Below are 14,653 nucleotides of genomic sequence, written 5' to 3'. Positions count from 1 at the left end.
ATATATCAAAAGAAATTACTTTTTGTTGTCAAATTATCCAATAATTGCATACAGTCACAGGCTCTATTAGGCTAGTTTTGTATTGTATCCAGATCCAGCACTCGGAGCAGCGGGTCAAGCGTCTCCAGCAGCAGCTACATGAACAGAGACAGGCTGCAGTGGGGGCCACTCCAGAAGGTAAGTTTGGTAGAGGGAGTGAAAATGTCCATATGGGACTGACAACCTAGCACTCAGAGCAACGTCAGGCGTCAATAGCAGCCGCTTCTTTAAATATGGAACTGCAACCATGAGTGCCACTTCAGACACTAGAAAGGAGGATTTTAATTTGTTGCAATCAGTGGTCTAATACTAAGTGATACAGTTGTCTCTTATCCAAAAGGTTTTTAATTGGATGAAACACATTATTAGCCTATGGCTGTCAATGAAAATCAAGATAAAATTAATCTGGGTGTTTTTTTGCAGGCCTCTTACAACGGCTAGAGGAAGAGACGCGAGCAAACAGCTATATTGTGAAGGAGAGGCTTCCCAAAGACATTGAATCTCGCAAGAAAACTGTCACTGATCTGCAGAGGGTGGTGGCTGAGCCAGCTATGGGGCAAGCTGACCTGGAGGAACTTCATAACAAGGTGAGAGGTTTTGGAAGAGAATATGGGGAAGGGATGTTATTTAGCCCATCATGGGGCAAGCTGACCTGGAGGAACTTCATAACAAGGTGGGAGGTTTTGGAAGAGAATATGGGGACGGGATGTTATTTAGCCCGTCATGGGGCAAGCTGACCAGGAGGAACTTTATAACAAGGTGGGAGTGGTTGGTATAGGATGAGGGTGGTGGTGGAGGTTGGTATTGAAAGTAATAGGGTTTGAGAACTTGGTATCGGGGGCATACAGAATACTGGCTGAGCTGGTTATGGGGCATTTTAGAAACTACACAGTTAAGCAAAGGCTTTTGAAAGTGTGTAGGCAGAGGTTGGGACAAAGGTCATCCGGCCCTCAAGAAAGGTACAAGAGCTACAAGGTGTATAAGGAGGAAATACAAGGGGGGATGTAGACAGAAATACAGGAGGGTGTTGGAGTGGCTAGCCAGAAAACATGGATATGAGGGTGTCTAGGCAGACCACAGGGGTGGGGTGTAGACAAGAAACAGGGCATGAATGACTGGAGATGGGGTGGAAGTCTAGGCAGGAAACAGAGAGGGGGTGGTTTTTAGTCTAGACCCAAAACTAGTTGGAGATTGTTATCTTTTTTTTGTCTACACATAATATCTCATATTGGAAAAGTTACATGTAGAATAGGCGTAACCTTTCTATAATTTGCAACGCTTATCACATATATCAAACCCCATAATATTGATGTTGTCCTTGACAACCTTGTACAGAAAAGGATACATCACCCACAATCCTCGTCATTGAAATTATACACTCGAGCTAAATATATATTCTCATTAAATCGAGTTGTGGGTGCAGTAATTATTAAACATAAGAAAGAATCACTCTTGATTCTGGAAGAACTACAACAGTTTTTGATTGTGTCCCTTGTCCTGATACGGTAAGCCACTTTAAACCCATCTCAATAGTAGGCCAAGTCTGACATATTGACATTTTACCAGATTAATTTCATGAATTCACTTAACATATAGTGTGCAAAATGTTACAGTATACGAAAAATAGGCCAAACTTTTGAAAATCTTGGGATGCTCATTGCTTGAGATCCACTGAAAGTTGCAGAGTGAACTAAATTATTCTGTCTGTCTGTATTCACAGATCGGTGAGCTGAACTCGGAGATCAACCAGCTGGTGGAGAAGAGGATGAGGAGTGGGGAACCTATGGACGATAAACTGTCTCTTTTCAGACAGCAGGTGTGTAAAGGGTAGGGGAAATGGGGGTAGGTAGGGGGATTATAAAGGGTGGTGGCTGTAGGAGAGGTGGGGTTGAGAGGGAGGGAACTGCTGGAAAACAGTCTGTAACTTCTCAGACAGTAGGCGTGAACAGAGTGGGAAAATGGGGGTAGGGGGATTAAAGGGGGCATGGCTGTAGGAGTGGGGGGAAAGAGAAGAAGTGAACTGCTGGATTAAACAGTCTGTAACTGCTCAGACAGCAGGTGTGAACAGAGAGTGGAAATGGGGTTGTAGGGGGATTAAACTGTAACTTCTCAGACAGTAGGTGTGTACTGGGAGGAAAAATTGGTTTCCTTTTTTCTGGGGGGGGATTAATTGGCAGCAAACCAATGGATGACAATCTGTCACTTACAAGCAACTTAATGGCAGATTGGAGAGATATTGGCAAGCAAATAAAAGACAGTTTTTGCTGACCTATGCTCCTGTTTGCTTGTCCATTTTCAAAGCAATAAAAGTCATGATGACAACAGTACAGAAACGTTTAGTTTTAGCTAGAATTACAAAGATATATACATGTATATTATACATTAAACTTTTACACTTGTTGACCATGACTTGCTTCTCTCAATTTTTTTAAAAAAATTGCTCTTGCATGAACATTTATGGTGAAATTACTGTATCTGTTCCAAAAAAAACCTCTGTTTTACAATCATGCACTCATCTTTTGTAAAAAAATGTTATAATTATGAAAGTTATTTTGAATCATTTTAAAATTTTACAAAAAATAGTTATGATTTTGAAAGATATTTTGAATCATAAAAAATAGTTATAATTATGAAAGTTATTTGGAATCCTTTTAAAATTTAAAAAAATTAGTTATACTATTTTGCATCGTTAATTTTTAAAATGATCTTTTCTCAGGCGTCAGTGAAATTGATTAGCCCAGTGATGTGCTTTGCAAGCGGAAAACATAAAACAAGCTTTATCATTGCTTTGTGGGTCTCACATTTCAAATATAGCTATACATGAACGCTGTTTAAATTCTAATGTGTTATATTAATAAGACATTTAAATCAATTTGAGAGACTCAAGCTTCCTTCTTCAGTAATGTTTAACGGTAGAAAGTTTAAATAATAAAGAGACTTAGCTGGAACAAAGGATGTCTAGTGACGTATTTATTCGTAGCTTGACGTGTTTTATTATCAATTTAACTGTTGCTTGACTTCAAAACTGCATAAAATTTCCATGCATGAAGTGCATCGAAATAGTTTTTATTTATTTTTGTTGTCAATTTATGACCTAAAAACACTTGTAGTGTACATTGGTACGCGCATGTCAAGTTAGTGCTGATGTTTTTAATGAGAGACCCCACTGGAATACTGGGCCATTTATAAATCTGTTAAAGGCACAAAACATTTGAAACTTTGTTTGATTTGAAGTCTTTTACTAATTTTAGCTCGTCTGATTTTCGTAGAAAAAATGTCAGAAGTTTTGTTTTAGCTTTGTCATATATTGACTTCTTTGACGTCGAGCAAAATCTTTAAGATTGGCCATAACTAATAACTGATTAAGATCATTAAACTTTACTAGTCATGTTGTTAGTGAAAAAAACTACATTAATAGCAAGGATGATAGTTCTGAACCAAAATTGTTGGATTATGCCCTTTTTCAAAAAAAATAATAAAATAAATAATTTTGGCCATAACTCATCGTTGCATACCCCCCATGCATAATACGCTATGCTTCGTTTTGTACCGTGGGCAATTTGGCTATGAAAATCTCGTAATTATGAATAATTTAATATGGCAGTTTCATTGGTTCTGCAAAGTACCAGATGCTTTAAGGTTAAAAGATATTCTGGTGATTGCCGGAGTTGAACTGGGTTCGACTTCTCCAGTGATATAAGACTGCTGACAAAAAATCAAAATGCATTTTTAATATTTACATTTGAAATATTGATGTTTTATTGCTAAAGGCATTACAAACAGTCTAAGAAAAAGGATGTTTTCAAAACAATTGAGACCTGTACTATGTTATCTTATATGACTGAATTGAAGGCATTGATGCAAAAAAAGCTGACTCTGAGACATTTCTTTCAAAATACTACATGTAGGTCAAAACTGTCAATATGTGAGAGTGCAGCTTTAACTGTTAAATAAAAAACAGTTTGACCACAAAATGCTGACATTCAAAAAAATTCTGATTGTTTTCGCAAATAATTTTTTTTTTTTGTTGTTGTGATATTTTGTTTTGTTTTATATATAGTTTTTGTATTTATTATGAAAGTTGTCGCATTTACTGTCTATCATCAATCTTGCTGTCTGTCATCAGTCTTCTTGTGGGTTATTAATCTTGTTGTATTCAGCTATTACTCACTTGAAGAAAACAATGCTTGAGATGAGTAATGTTCATTCATATACCACATGCTTCTTTAAATTTGACAACAAATTCTTAAAATGAAGGAATTTTGAGCACAATGAAATGTTAACTGCTGGATTTGTAGACCATACACTGTCAGTATGAGATTATTATGACCCACATTTGAAGAATGAGTTGGTATATTGCTATGCACATGTCGGTCTGTCAGTAGGTTGATTGGTCTGTCAGTGGTCGAAAGACCAAAGCTTGTCCAAGTGATAACTCTATAGAGCTTGGACCTATGGACTTCAAACTTAACTTGGTGGTTGGACATGGCCGTTAGATGACCCCTATTGATTTTGGGGTCATCTACTGAAATTTCAAATGTCATATCAGTCATCTGAAAAGTAATTAAGAACTGTACCTACTATCCCCAAACTTTGAATAAACATTCGTCATAATCTGAAAACTGCCTCATAGGTGAAATGACAAATCAGCTGGCACTTCTGTTATGCATATTTCATCCAATTGTCCACATATTCCTGTCAACATGGCACACTCATGGCTGCATAATGTTTGACAAACATCTCTTGTTATATGAATGGTTATGTTTTATTCATCTTCATTCATCTATGCTGGCTATGAATTGTTTTATGTTGGAGGTTTCTCTTCAAAAATGATGTTTACGACCACAATATAGATAAACTCGTACTGAAATCATTTGCTGTTACATACAAAATGATTATATTGTTCCTTATGTCAAAATGTCAATTACAATAGCTATCAGGAAACATTTAACTTTCGTATAACACCAGAGGAAATAGTGGTCTGATTGCTCCACTGTATACCCTATCCAAAATCGCGCTTGAACATTCCTACGGCATGAAATGACCAGAAATACAAATCGGGGGTTATATTTGCATTTTTCCCATTGTGTTTTAATTGTTTAAATTGAAGATAATTATGAAGTATGTCAACATAAAGTTGAGGAGAACAATATGTTATTGACATGTAATGCCTGTAAAAAGGGATGGTGGATATTTAAGATGTTTACCATTTGCCACCAAATCAACAACAGTATCAAAACAACAAATGGGTCTTGTGTAATGAATGCTTTTTTCTACAAGAAAGTCTAGGGCACTGTTAATGTGTATGTGTTCACTTTGTATGTCTTTATAAAGCTTACAAGAATAAGAATGTGTCACTAAAGTCCTACAAGTGGCACGCGACGAATAATCGAGGTTCACATAAGTTTGATAAGCAGAGAGTCAAGTATTTGTATAAAGTTTAAGATACACCTTCCCACAATGCAATTTTCTGTTTTATTATAGGCAGCCATTATAGCCCACAAGAAGGTTAACGCGGCTTACTCGACTGACAAATATTGAGATTCACTTATCTAAGTCTGATGAGAATAGAAACCATTATTTCATATTAAACATTAGGATAGCTACTCACACTACTTTTTTCTGTATTATAATGGGCAGCAATTATTGCCCACAAGAAGGAGAATGTGGCGAACGTGTTACAAATATCGAGGTTCATGTATAAGATTGATGAGAATAAATTCAAGTGTTTTGTATAAAACATTAGAAGACCTGCTCACCATACTATTTTATTACAGGCAGCCATTATTGCCCACAAGAAGGAGAATGCGGCCGAGGGATTACGAGAGACTCGTGATGAATACTCCAGGTTCACACACGAGGTCGACGATAAACGGGAACTGGCCAGGCAGGCATCCGGTGGCGGCGAAGTGCTGAAGGGAGACGAGGTAACACCATAGTTCTATAGTGACCATATGTGTTGTATATACTAAGGCCTAAAAAAGGCCCAAATCCTTTACTATTGCTTAAGCATGAAATTTATGCACAAGCCCTGCTTTATAAAGTCAAGATTTGAAGCAAGCCCGGGAAGCATTTATCCAGTTCTGGGCTTGCTGGGTCTTTCTTATTTTAACCATGGATCTTGTACCATGGCCTCAAGAAAATGTTAAGCTCATGTTCTTAAACCTCTATAAAACCCAGATCTATTGTCATGTTTTGAGGCTGTTTATGTAATTTTTGTCTGCATGTGATTAGCACTTTTAGAATTATATGTAGTAGCTTTAGTACTAACTCATGATTATCTTGGATTTTAAAGTATGAAAAAATGTGGTACAGATGTGATTTTTCACTGATATTTCATAACCTTGAAACTCTTATCCCCCCATTTCCAGTTCAAGCGTTATGTCAACAAGCTTCGTAGCAAGAGCACGATCTACAAGAAGAAACGCCAGGAGCTCGCTGAACTGAAGGCCGAGTTTGGAGTGCTGGCTCGGACTGAAGAGATACTGCAGCAGAGGGATGAGAATATTGACCAACAACTGGTATGGATGTGATCTTTGATGTATTGTTTTAGCTGGGTTTTGAGAAGGACGGATGCTGCAGAAAAAGGACAGAGTGCTTAATAAGGGAAAAAAGGGCACATTTTGTCTGGCATTAAAGAATTTGAACATTATGAATTTCACAAAATAATTGTAGGAATTGTTCTTTTCTGAAGTACCGTAATTCACCTAAGAGTTTTGACACTCTAAATATTCGGACACCCATAATTATTTTCCAAAATAATTTATTTTGCGCAGCTAATTTTCGGACACCCAAAGGACATCAATCATAACTGTCACAGTTTCCAAGTTTCACAGACGAGATTATTGATTTTTATCTTTACAATGCCTGGCTAGATTTCCTAACTGTATACACCACTGTGACAAGTTAATTAGTTACTTACAGTTACTCATCCTAAACGATTTATTGCCTGTTGAAAAGGAAGTGTGATATATTTATTGGAGGATTAAAGAAACAACAAGGGCAATCAAGGGATTAAGAAAACATAAACATGACATGTTTGTAAAACGATCTGCCAATAAACTTTCAAACTTGTACCACACTTATAGACTGTATGAAGCAATAATTGTACAGTTATACATTAATCCTGCATAGCAATGTCCATGCTCTCCACGAGATCCTCGTGGGTATAACTGCAAGTTATGTGACGTCACACAGTGTGACTCTTTGATCTGAAGCCGATAGAATGTGTTTATTCAGTTCAATGCATGTAAAAAATTGGTGTTTTAATTAACTTGATGAAGGATTTACACTTATGGGCGTAATAAATAAGTTTATGACCATTGATTACTACGGATAAATTAATAAGTGGTAAAATGCAAACATGAAGAAAAAAGGCAGGTTAAACAAACATGTAAATAAAATGTAAAAATGGTAATTTTCTATGTATTCGGACAGCGAAAAAAATAATTAATTTAAGGTTTCTGAACTCTTAGGTGAATTACGGTAATAGAAGGTTTCAACTGCCAAAATGTCAAGTTTGAATAATATGATATAATTATAATATTTTAAGCTTTAATTGAAACAAGATAATTTTTGATTATCTTAAGGAGTTAATTTTATGAAGGCTGGAGGATACTGGTGCACATGCTTGACTCCAGGTGCTACCAGAAAAGGACATGGTGCAGCACCTTTCCACAACTCTTCAGCTAAAACCCTATATAACCCTTTGCATGCTGGGTAAATTGTCGTCTGCTCAAAAATGTCGTCTGGTTTATTCTAAATTTCTTTTAATTTACTTAAAACTTTGGGCATTGACTGAGTGGCAAACAGCTTGGAACCTGACCAGGCGCCGAGTTACTCGGCGTCTGGTTTGGTTCCAAGCTGTTTGCAAAGCCTTTTAAATCGCCATCAGCAGCCTAAGGGTTAATGACATTTCATTTGGAACTGAAAGCGGGCTAAAACTTCTATTTGATATTTCCACGGTTTGTAACAGCGAAATATGAATTTTATTACTGATAAATCTCTATTAACCACTAGAAAGCATTTAACAAATTATTCTTATATTGTAAAAAAATGTAAGAATACCAATCAGTTTGAGATCAATAACAGAGTTCACACAAACGCTCAGTGTGTTTCATTTATGAAAATGTTGAATATATTTTCAGTCTGCCCTGGAGAGTAAAGCCGGTGTGGCCGGGTACAGACAGACACAGGAGGAACTAGAAAAGGTATCTTGACTTGAAATTTGTATGATGTCACTTGTCTTATAGCCAGTAATTGTAAAATTACGATCACTGTTTAAAGAATTATTGAGGTCAAAAGATATATTGACTTGAAAAAAATCTAAATTATAATTAGTATATAAATATATAAAAAAAGTTCAATTCAAGGTGTTACATGAACTTAACAAATATTCAATACAACTTGACAAACTCTGTATTATTCAGGTGTCATCAAAGAAATCTCACCTTGATCATACAAAGGGCCAGACCTTAGAGGAGATCTCCGACATGGTCAGAATCCTCACAGGGAAGATCGCTGAAAGGAAGGGGGCTCTGGCCCCTATAATCAAGGAATTACGGCCCCTTAGACAGCAGTCCCAGGTAAGTGCAATGTTTTAGCTTTTAGACCCAATGTTTTGAAAAAAGGTTTGGTATTCTCCATTTAACTAGCTCACTACTGTAAGGAGGACAGATAAATGTTTTACTGGAGGTAATAACTTACCAACTTCTAAAACAACAATCAGAATTGGTCAGTAACTAAATCTAATATCGCCAAACTTGGAAGGGATGTCATATTAAATTTTAAATTACCCCACAGACATTAAATTCAAAATGACTGATGAACTGCCATAGGGGGGCATACATGGTTTACAAACAACACTTATTAAGCGTATGAAGTATGATCTAAGGAATGTTTTACAAACCAGTCAAAAAAAATAGTTCAGGAAAAAATTTGAAGGGAGATAACTCTTGCATCAGAATGTAAAAAAACAATTACATTACTATCAGAAGAGAACCAGGAAGTAAAGAGGTTTTTGTCTCAAATCAAATCTTAAAATATTTCTATCTTTCTAGTGTATTTATTACTGGACCTGGAACATATCCATTCAAATTAGCAATTAATTATTGAAACCCCAGCAGAATTGTCTAGGAAAACAGTTCTTTACACATAAAAAAATTATATTGTAATACTGTATTTGCCAATTTGGGAACATATGGTGACTAGTCCCTTTAAGTTTCCACTAAGAGCTTTTTTATAGGCATTACTTTATTTAAGAAATGTATTAATAACATTGCTATATAATCAAAGATTTTTTTTTTGATTTTTTATTTTCTTTGATTTTTTTTTATGTATAACCTCCCTTTAATGAATTGTATTTTAATAGTAGGGTCATTATGGCGTCATTCCAAAATGGAATCCATGCAATTATAATATAACGGTTAATCAATATAAATGATACAGAGAAATGATCTCGATGTTAATATCTAAATTACATTACCGTAGCACAAATTTGTATCTTAATGATAGATGGCTTACCGTAATTGTATGAGAAAAAATGTTTTTAATGCCTTCTCACTGATTTGTGAAAGGCCATACGAAATTGACCTTACGACAGCGGCTTCTAAGCCACGCCCCCTGATATCAAGGGAGCGAACTCTGTCTATGTCCGTCAAACAAACGAGGAAGTAATGGCGTCTCGTGTCGTTTCGCTTTCCGATATTCCTGACAAATTATCATAAATGTGAAATTACAATGCGAAAAAAATAGAAGTCAAAGGAATTTGTAACTGGCTGCTACATCGGAAGGCTCAATATATCTTTAGAAAATGACGATATCTAACATTTACGGAGTGAAATCTATCCAAGTCAGAGAAAATCGGATAGCCGCCATATTGTCAATATTGACATCGATACAAAGGAAAAGCGTGTGTGTGACGCATACTGTAAATGCAAACAAGGGTAAGTTTAACTTTTAATAACACCGGTCCTTCTTACAGTATTGTTGAAACACAGATTAAATTATCGCACAATATGAGTAAATCATAAATGGCCCGAATGGGGAACCCGGAAGTGACATTAAATAACAGTTACATGCCAGCTATACAGTATAACCTTGTATTCTATAGTATGAGCAGAAATGGTTTATTGGGGTTATGCATAAAAAGTTTCAGTTCTAAGCGATTGAACACTCTCCCTTATGAATAATATTGTAATAGTTGACAAGTGACAATCGTGGGTGATACCAATCTGTAACTTTTGCATTGCTCAAACATTCACATGCTTTGATTTTTGTTCTTACAGAAATTGTGGAACATGTTCACACACTCTGGCTGTAAAAGTAGACCTGGGAGGAAAAGTGCCCCCGGTGTGGGGCTCGAACTCACAACCACCAGAACCGCCTTAACCAACTAAGCTGACCGGGCAGCTGGTTCTAACCCCCACACACTACCCTCCCCCCATTTACCGGTTAAGGCTGGTGGAGGGTCTCCTGCTATTTAACGTTGACACCATTAAAGTATTCTGATTGATGGAGATAAGGAAGTCCCCTTATTATTGTCTTCAACAAGCCTACCGCCACAGGGGACCTAGCATAAGACCGGAAACCGCCCCCCCCCACACACACACACAATATTTGCCAGTCCAGGCAATGTCAACCACAAGAGAAAACCAGTGATGACAAGTTTTACAAATAATCGGTAGGACCTGTTTTAAAGCTTTTTATAACATTTGGTTTTACTTTGCTGTACAAAAGTAATGGACTATTTGTTCAGAGAAAAACAACAACCACAAAACATTAGCTATTATCTTGTCAATATTTCATTATGATATACATGTAGAAAGCAAACATCAAAGGCAGTAGCATTTACAGCTAGTATTAAAATATTTAACAATACATGTAACTGATTTATTTTAATATTGGCATCTTTTATTTTTCAGGAAAGTGTGGTCTTTTGAAGAGAGTTCTTGAAGTTGTTCAGCATGTTGTTTTGATGGATTCTTGGAAGGATGTACCTCTATGATGTTAGCTTCAGTTCTGGAGTATAACACCAGTTGTTGCATATTTAATAACAGATTTATTAAATACATTGTTGTTTTACAAACATTACTTAAATTTTGATATTTCTGTGGTGTTTATGTATGATATTGTAGGTGAATATCTCTTTATTGCAATGGCAAATATATTTTAAAATATATAGCATTAGCAGAAGTTATTTTTCACTGTTAAAGCTGCACTTTCACAGATTGATCACTTTGACAACTTACACAGGATTTGATTGCATTTATCATATTTTGGCTCGGAGAAGTTTGCTTTGTGATTTATATATTAGGTCTTAATTTAAAGAATGCCAAAATAAGCCGATTCTGAGACAAAAAGTGTCAAACTAGAATTCTGTGAGAGTGCAACTTTAAGAATACTGTTAATCGAGTGTGCATTTGATCCGGACTCTGAACATTGGATGAACTATCATTAAATATTGTAGATTAACGTAAATGGCCCAAAATATAAGAATAACAATGAAAATATGTACATGTTTGACTTGTTCTTTATTCATAATATGTCTAAGTCTTTACAGCACATGTTTGGCAGAATCAAGTTCTAATGAACATAATAATTGATTTAAATGTACAGGGAAATAAATTGTTTTACTGGTATACAGAAAATAATACCTTAACGATTCTGACCGATCTGTTCTCGTTTTGTTTTGGTGGCTCAAATATTTATCTGAGTTTTGGAGGAGGCCTAGCTGGTGTGAGCTGGTCAAATACAGTAGCTGCTTGAGGGTCAGGGTTTTTTTGATTGGATTTCCCGTCGACAAAGTGCTGATATGAAAATAAGAAATCTATGAAATGTGTCAGAATGACAGCTAGAAAAGCCATTGTTTACATAGGAACCATACGAGTAGATGAGATTCGGAAGCATGCGATGGTTCGGACAAAAATTTAGTTGTACGATATTTCCTGATTTACTTTGAAAGCAAAGCAGTTTATAAAAACTACATAACGGTATCAACAAAAATACCTCTATCTTGAATGAAATCAATCGTGTCCATGGTGAACCGGATATTAAATGGCCATTAATGCCGATTTGACAACACAAGCCAAAGCATAAATGTACGATGTTTATAGTTTAAAAATAGTAACACTTATTTAGGTCATGCACGGACAATTTCAGTATTAAATAAATTTTGAGTGGATTGAAATAAGTAGTTTTGTTCAAAAAATACTTTTGTACAGACGTATAGATGTTTCGCCTTTGAACGATGTTTCAAAATTTCCAAGATCAGCTGTTGATGAGGTCTTCCACAGAGTCTGATACAGCACTTGCATTTTTCTAAATAACTCGCTGGTTTCGAATACGGAACGAATTGGAAGCCATCTTTAGTCGGCCTGGCTACCTTGTATCCGAATTACAAGTGCCATGACAACACCTTTTTACCATAATACTTAAAAAGGCGAGGAATTGCCAGCGCATGTATATGACGGACTCTGGTCAGTTTGACGGACAAAATGGCGGATAGCAACACGGCTTATCAGCCCTACATTCTGATTGGCTGATAGGACCTGTCAATCAAATCCTGTCGTACGGTCAATTGTTTCTATTTTAAGCGTCTGGTGTTGGTGTTCACTCGGTGAAATATAATACGATCTTTCACTGAAACCAACAATTATACTCTATTGTCTCTAGATATGTACATACAAGATACTAGAATGTACTTTGTTTGTTTTGGTTAGTACGGTTGTGACCAGTCAATACACCAGTCAATTGTAAACACCCCCCCCCCACCCCACCCCCACCCCCAGGGTCCAGGGTATAGCGGGACTTTGACTTTAGGTCCAGCCAAGCCCAGGTAAAAGGATGGACTGCTAGTAAAATCTCCGCCAAAAGCCCCCTCAACCAAGGGACCCTAGGTAAGGCCCATGCCCCATTATTTTTGGTGCGAAGACTTAACCACTGCATTCGCCTGGCACTGCAGGGCCACCTGGGAGCTAAAAACACGGCCCATTTTCCTGGCTTTCCCCGGTATACCCCTGACCTTGGGGGCCGTGGTTACAATTGACTGGTGCATAATTGTATGCGGATGGAAATGCATCCTATTATTGGGATTTGATATCGGAAAATGATTCATTTTGTGTGATTACCATGATCAACACACAAGTTTTATTTTGAACTCATTTTGCAGTGGTAATCTATTTTACAACTGAGAATGGTCCAGAATGGATGTAGAAGTCTCTGGTGTCTATATTCTACATAGGGTGTCACTCATTTAGTATTTTCTGAAGGATTGTCTGTTTTTTCAGGATAGCTAGATAGGTTTTCATACAAGAGGTTGACGCTTAAAACATAAAAACTATTTGGTATGGCCTAACAGTGTGAATGATAGATGGCAACCATTCATGGTCTTTATGGTCGTTAATGGCTCCAGCTTTCATGCAAAAATTGCTGTATGATGGGGAAGGCATTATTTTGAAGTTGATCTTAAATGTTAAGGCCAAGATTGAATTGACATGACGCCTGACCTCCCTAGTATGAATATCGATATCACGCCTTAAACATAAATGACGCAACACCATTGGTTAAGGACCCATATTTTTCCATATTGGGTCACCAAATTTATGTCGTACCAAAATGGCTTCTATTTACCGATTCTGATGAATATTCCGATGATTACATGAAACATTTTAACATGCAGGGATGTGATTTGATCTTATGGCCACAGGGACCCCCCCCCCCCCCCCCTCCTCCAACAATTTTTTTTTTTTTTCAAAATAATGAATAAAAATTATTTTTTTAGCTGGTTGTTTAAGTTGATATTCCAGTTTGCTTTAAATTTGAAGTTAGGAGAACCCTCAAAAGAGCTTTTTAAAAGTCAGTTTTTCTTCAATGGCAGTGTGCTTTTGACCCAAAGAGCGCCCCTAGAACCCATGGCCAAAAGGGTTTCAGCCCTCCAGCTGCCAGGTCAGTCACCTCCCTGACATGTGAACAGGTTGTGGGTGTGCTTTAAACATTGCAGGGTAACAGTAGGTGAGCCAATGTGGGATATATACGGACCGCAGATAACCATGTTCATTCCATATATATGGTTTCCTTTGCCCTTTATATCCCTTGTGGGGTCACCTACTACCCCCATAACATATGATGATTTGGCCTCATAACCCTTGGCAAACAAATTTAAGCCTTGATTTTGTTATATTCTAGTATTAAACTAAGTAAGTACTTATCAAGGGCGTTCATAATCCTATTTAGTGTCACGTTAAATCAAGAAAAGTTACATGATTTTATTAATATGAAGTATAACCTGACTCTGTTACTTATATCCTGATGCATAATATGTTTAGCGAAGAAAATGTTATGAACATATTTCATCAGTAAACAATTCTGTCTGTCATTGTATTATTCAGCGTGTAATTGCACAAGAACACCCCCCCCCACCACCACCACCCATCCACACACGACTTGCCCAAACACACATACAAACACTATAACTAAATCATCTGATACCAAAATTCTTTAAAGATGTATACGGTTCAGAATATTCGATTTTTGCTTAGGTTTATAGTTAGCAACCATAATGAGTTAAAAAAATTAAACCCATCAGAAATTAAAACAATTTACAATGCATGGAATA

At 36.6% G+C, this 14,653-nt stretch overlaps 1 protein-coding gene and 2 long non-coding RNA genes across 3 annotated transcripts in view; 2 read left to right on the top strand and 1 right to left on the bottom strand.

The window, feature by feature from the left end:
• Positions 1–14,653, top strand: part of LOC128220498 (intraflagellar transport protein 81 homolog) — a 35,752-nt gene that overhangs the window by 5,285 nt on the left and 15,814 nt on the right. The window contains exons 7-13 of the mRNA XM_052928921.1: positions 93–177; positions 463–626; positions 1,760–1,855; positions 5,817–5,966; positions 6,411–6,560; positions 8,187–8,249; positions 8,469–8,624. Coding sequence (XP_052784881.1) covers positions 93–177; positions 463–626; positions 1,760–1,855; positions 5,817–5,966; positions 6,411–6,560; positions 8,187–8,249; positions 8,469–8,624 — 864 coding nt within the window. The remainder of the gene's footprint in view (positions 1–92; positions 178–462; positions 627–1,759; positions 1,856–5,816; positions 5,967–6,410; positions 6,561–8,186; positions 8,250–8,468; positions 8,625–14,653) is intronic.
• Positions 9,631–11,451, top strand: LOC128220499 (uncharacterized). Its single transcript, XR_008258794.1, has 3 exons — positions 9,631–9,983; positions 10,326–10,720; positions 10,962–11,451. It is a non-coding gene; the product is annotated as an uncharacterized LOC128220499 (long non-coding RNA).
• LOC128220501 (uncharacterized) lies at positions 10,814–11,834 on the bottom strand. Its single transcript, XR_008258795.1, has 2 exons — positions 11,694–11,834; positions 10,814–11,058 (listed from the first exon to the last, which is right to left on the bottom strand). It is a non-coding gene; the product is annotated as an uncharacterized LOC128220501 (long non-coding RNA).

The sequence above is a fragment of the Mya arenaria genome, chromosome 15, assembly GCF_026914265.1.
Source record: "Mya arenaria isolate MELC-2E11 chromosome 15, ASM2691426v1".
NCBI lineage: Eukaryota > Metazoa > Mollusca > Bivalvia > Myida > Myidae > Mya > Mya arenaria.
The sequence above is the reverse complement of the archived record's forward strand: the minus strand, read 5'-3'. Positions and strand labels throughout refer to the sequence as shown.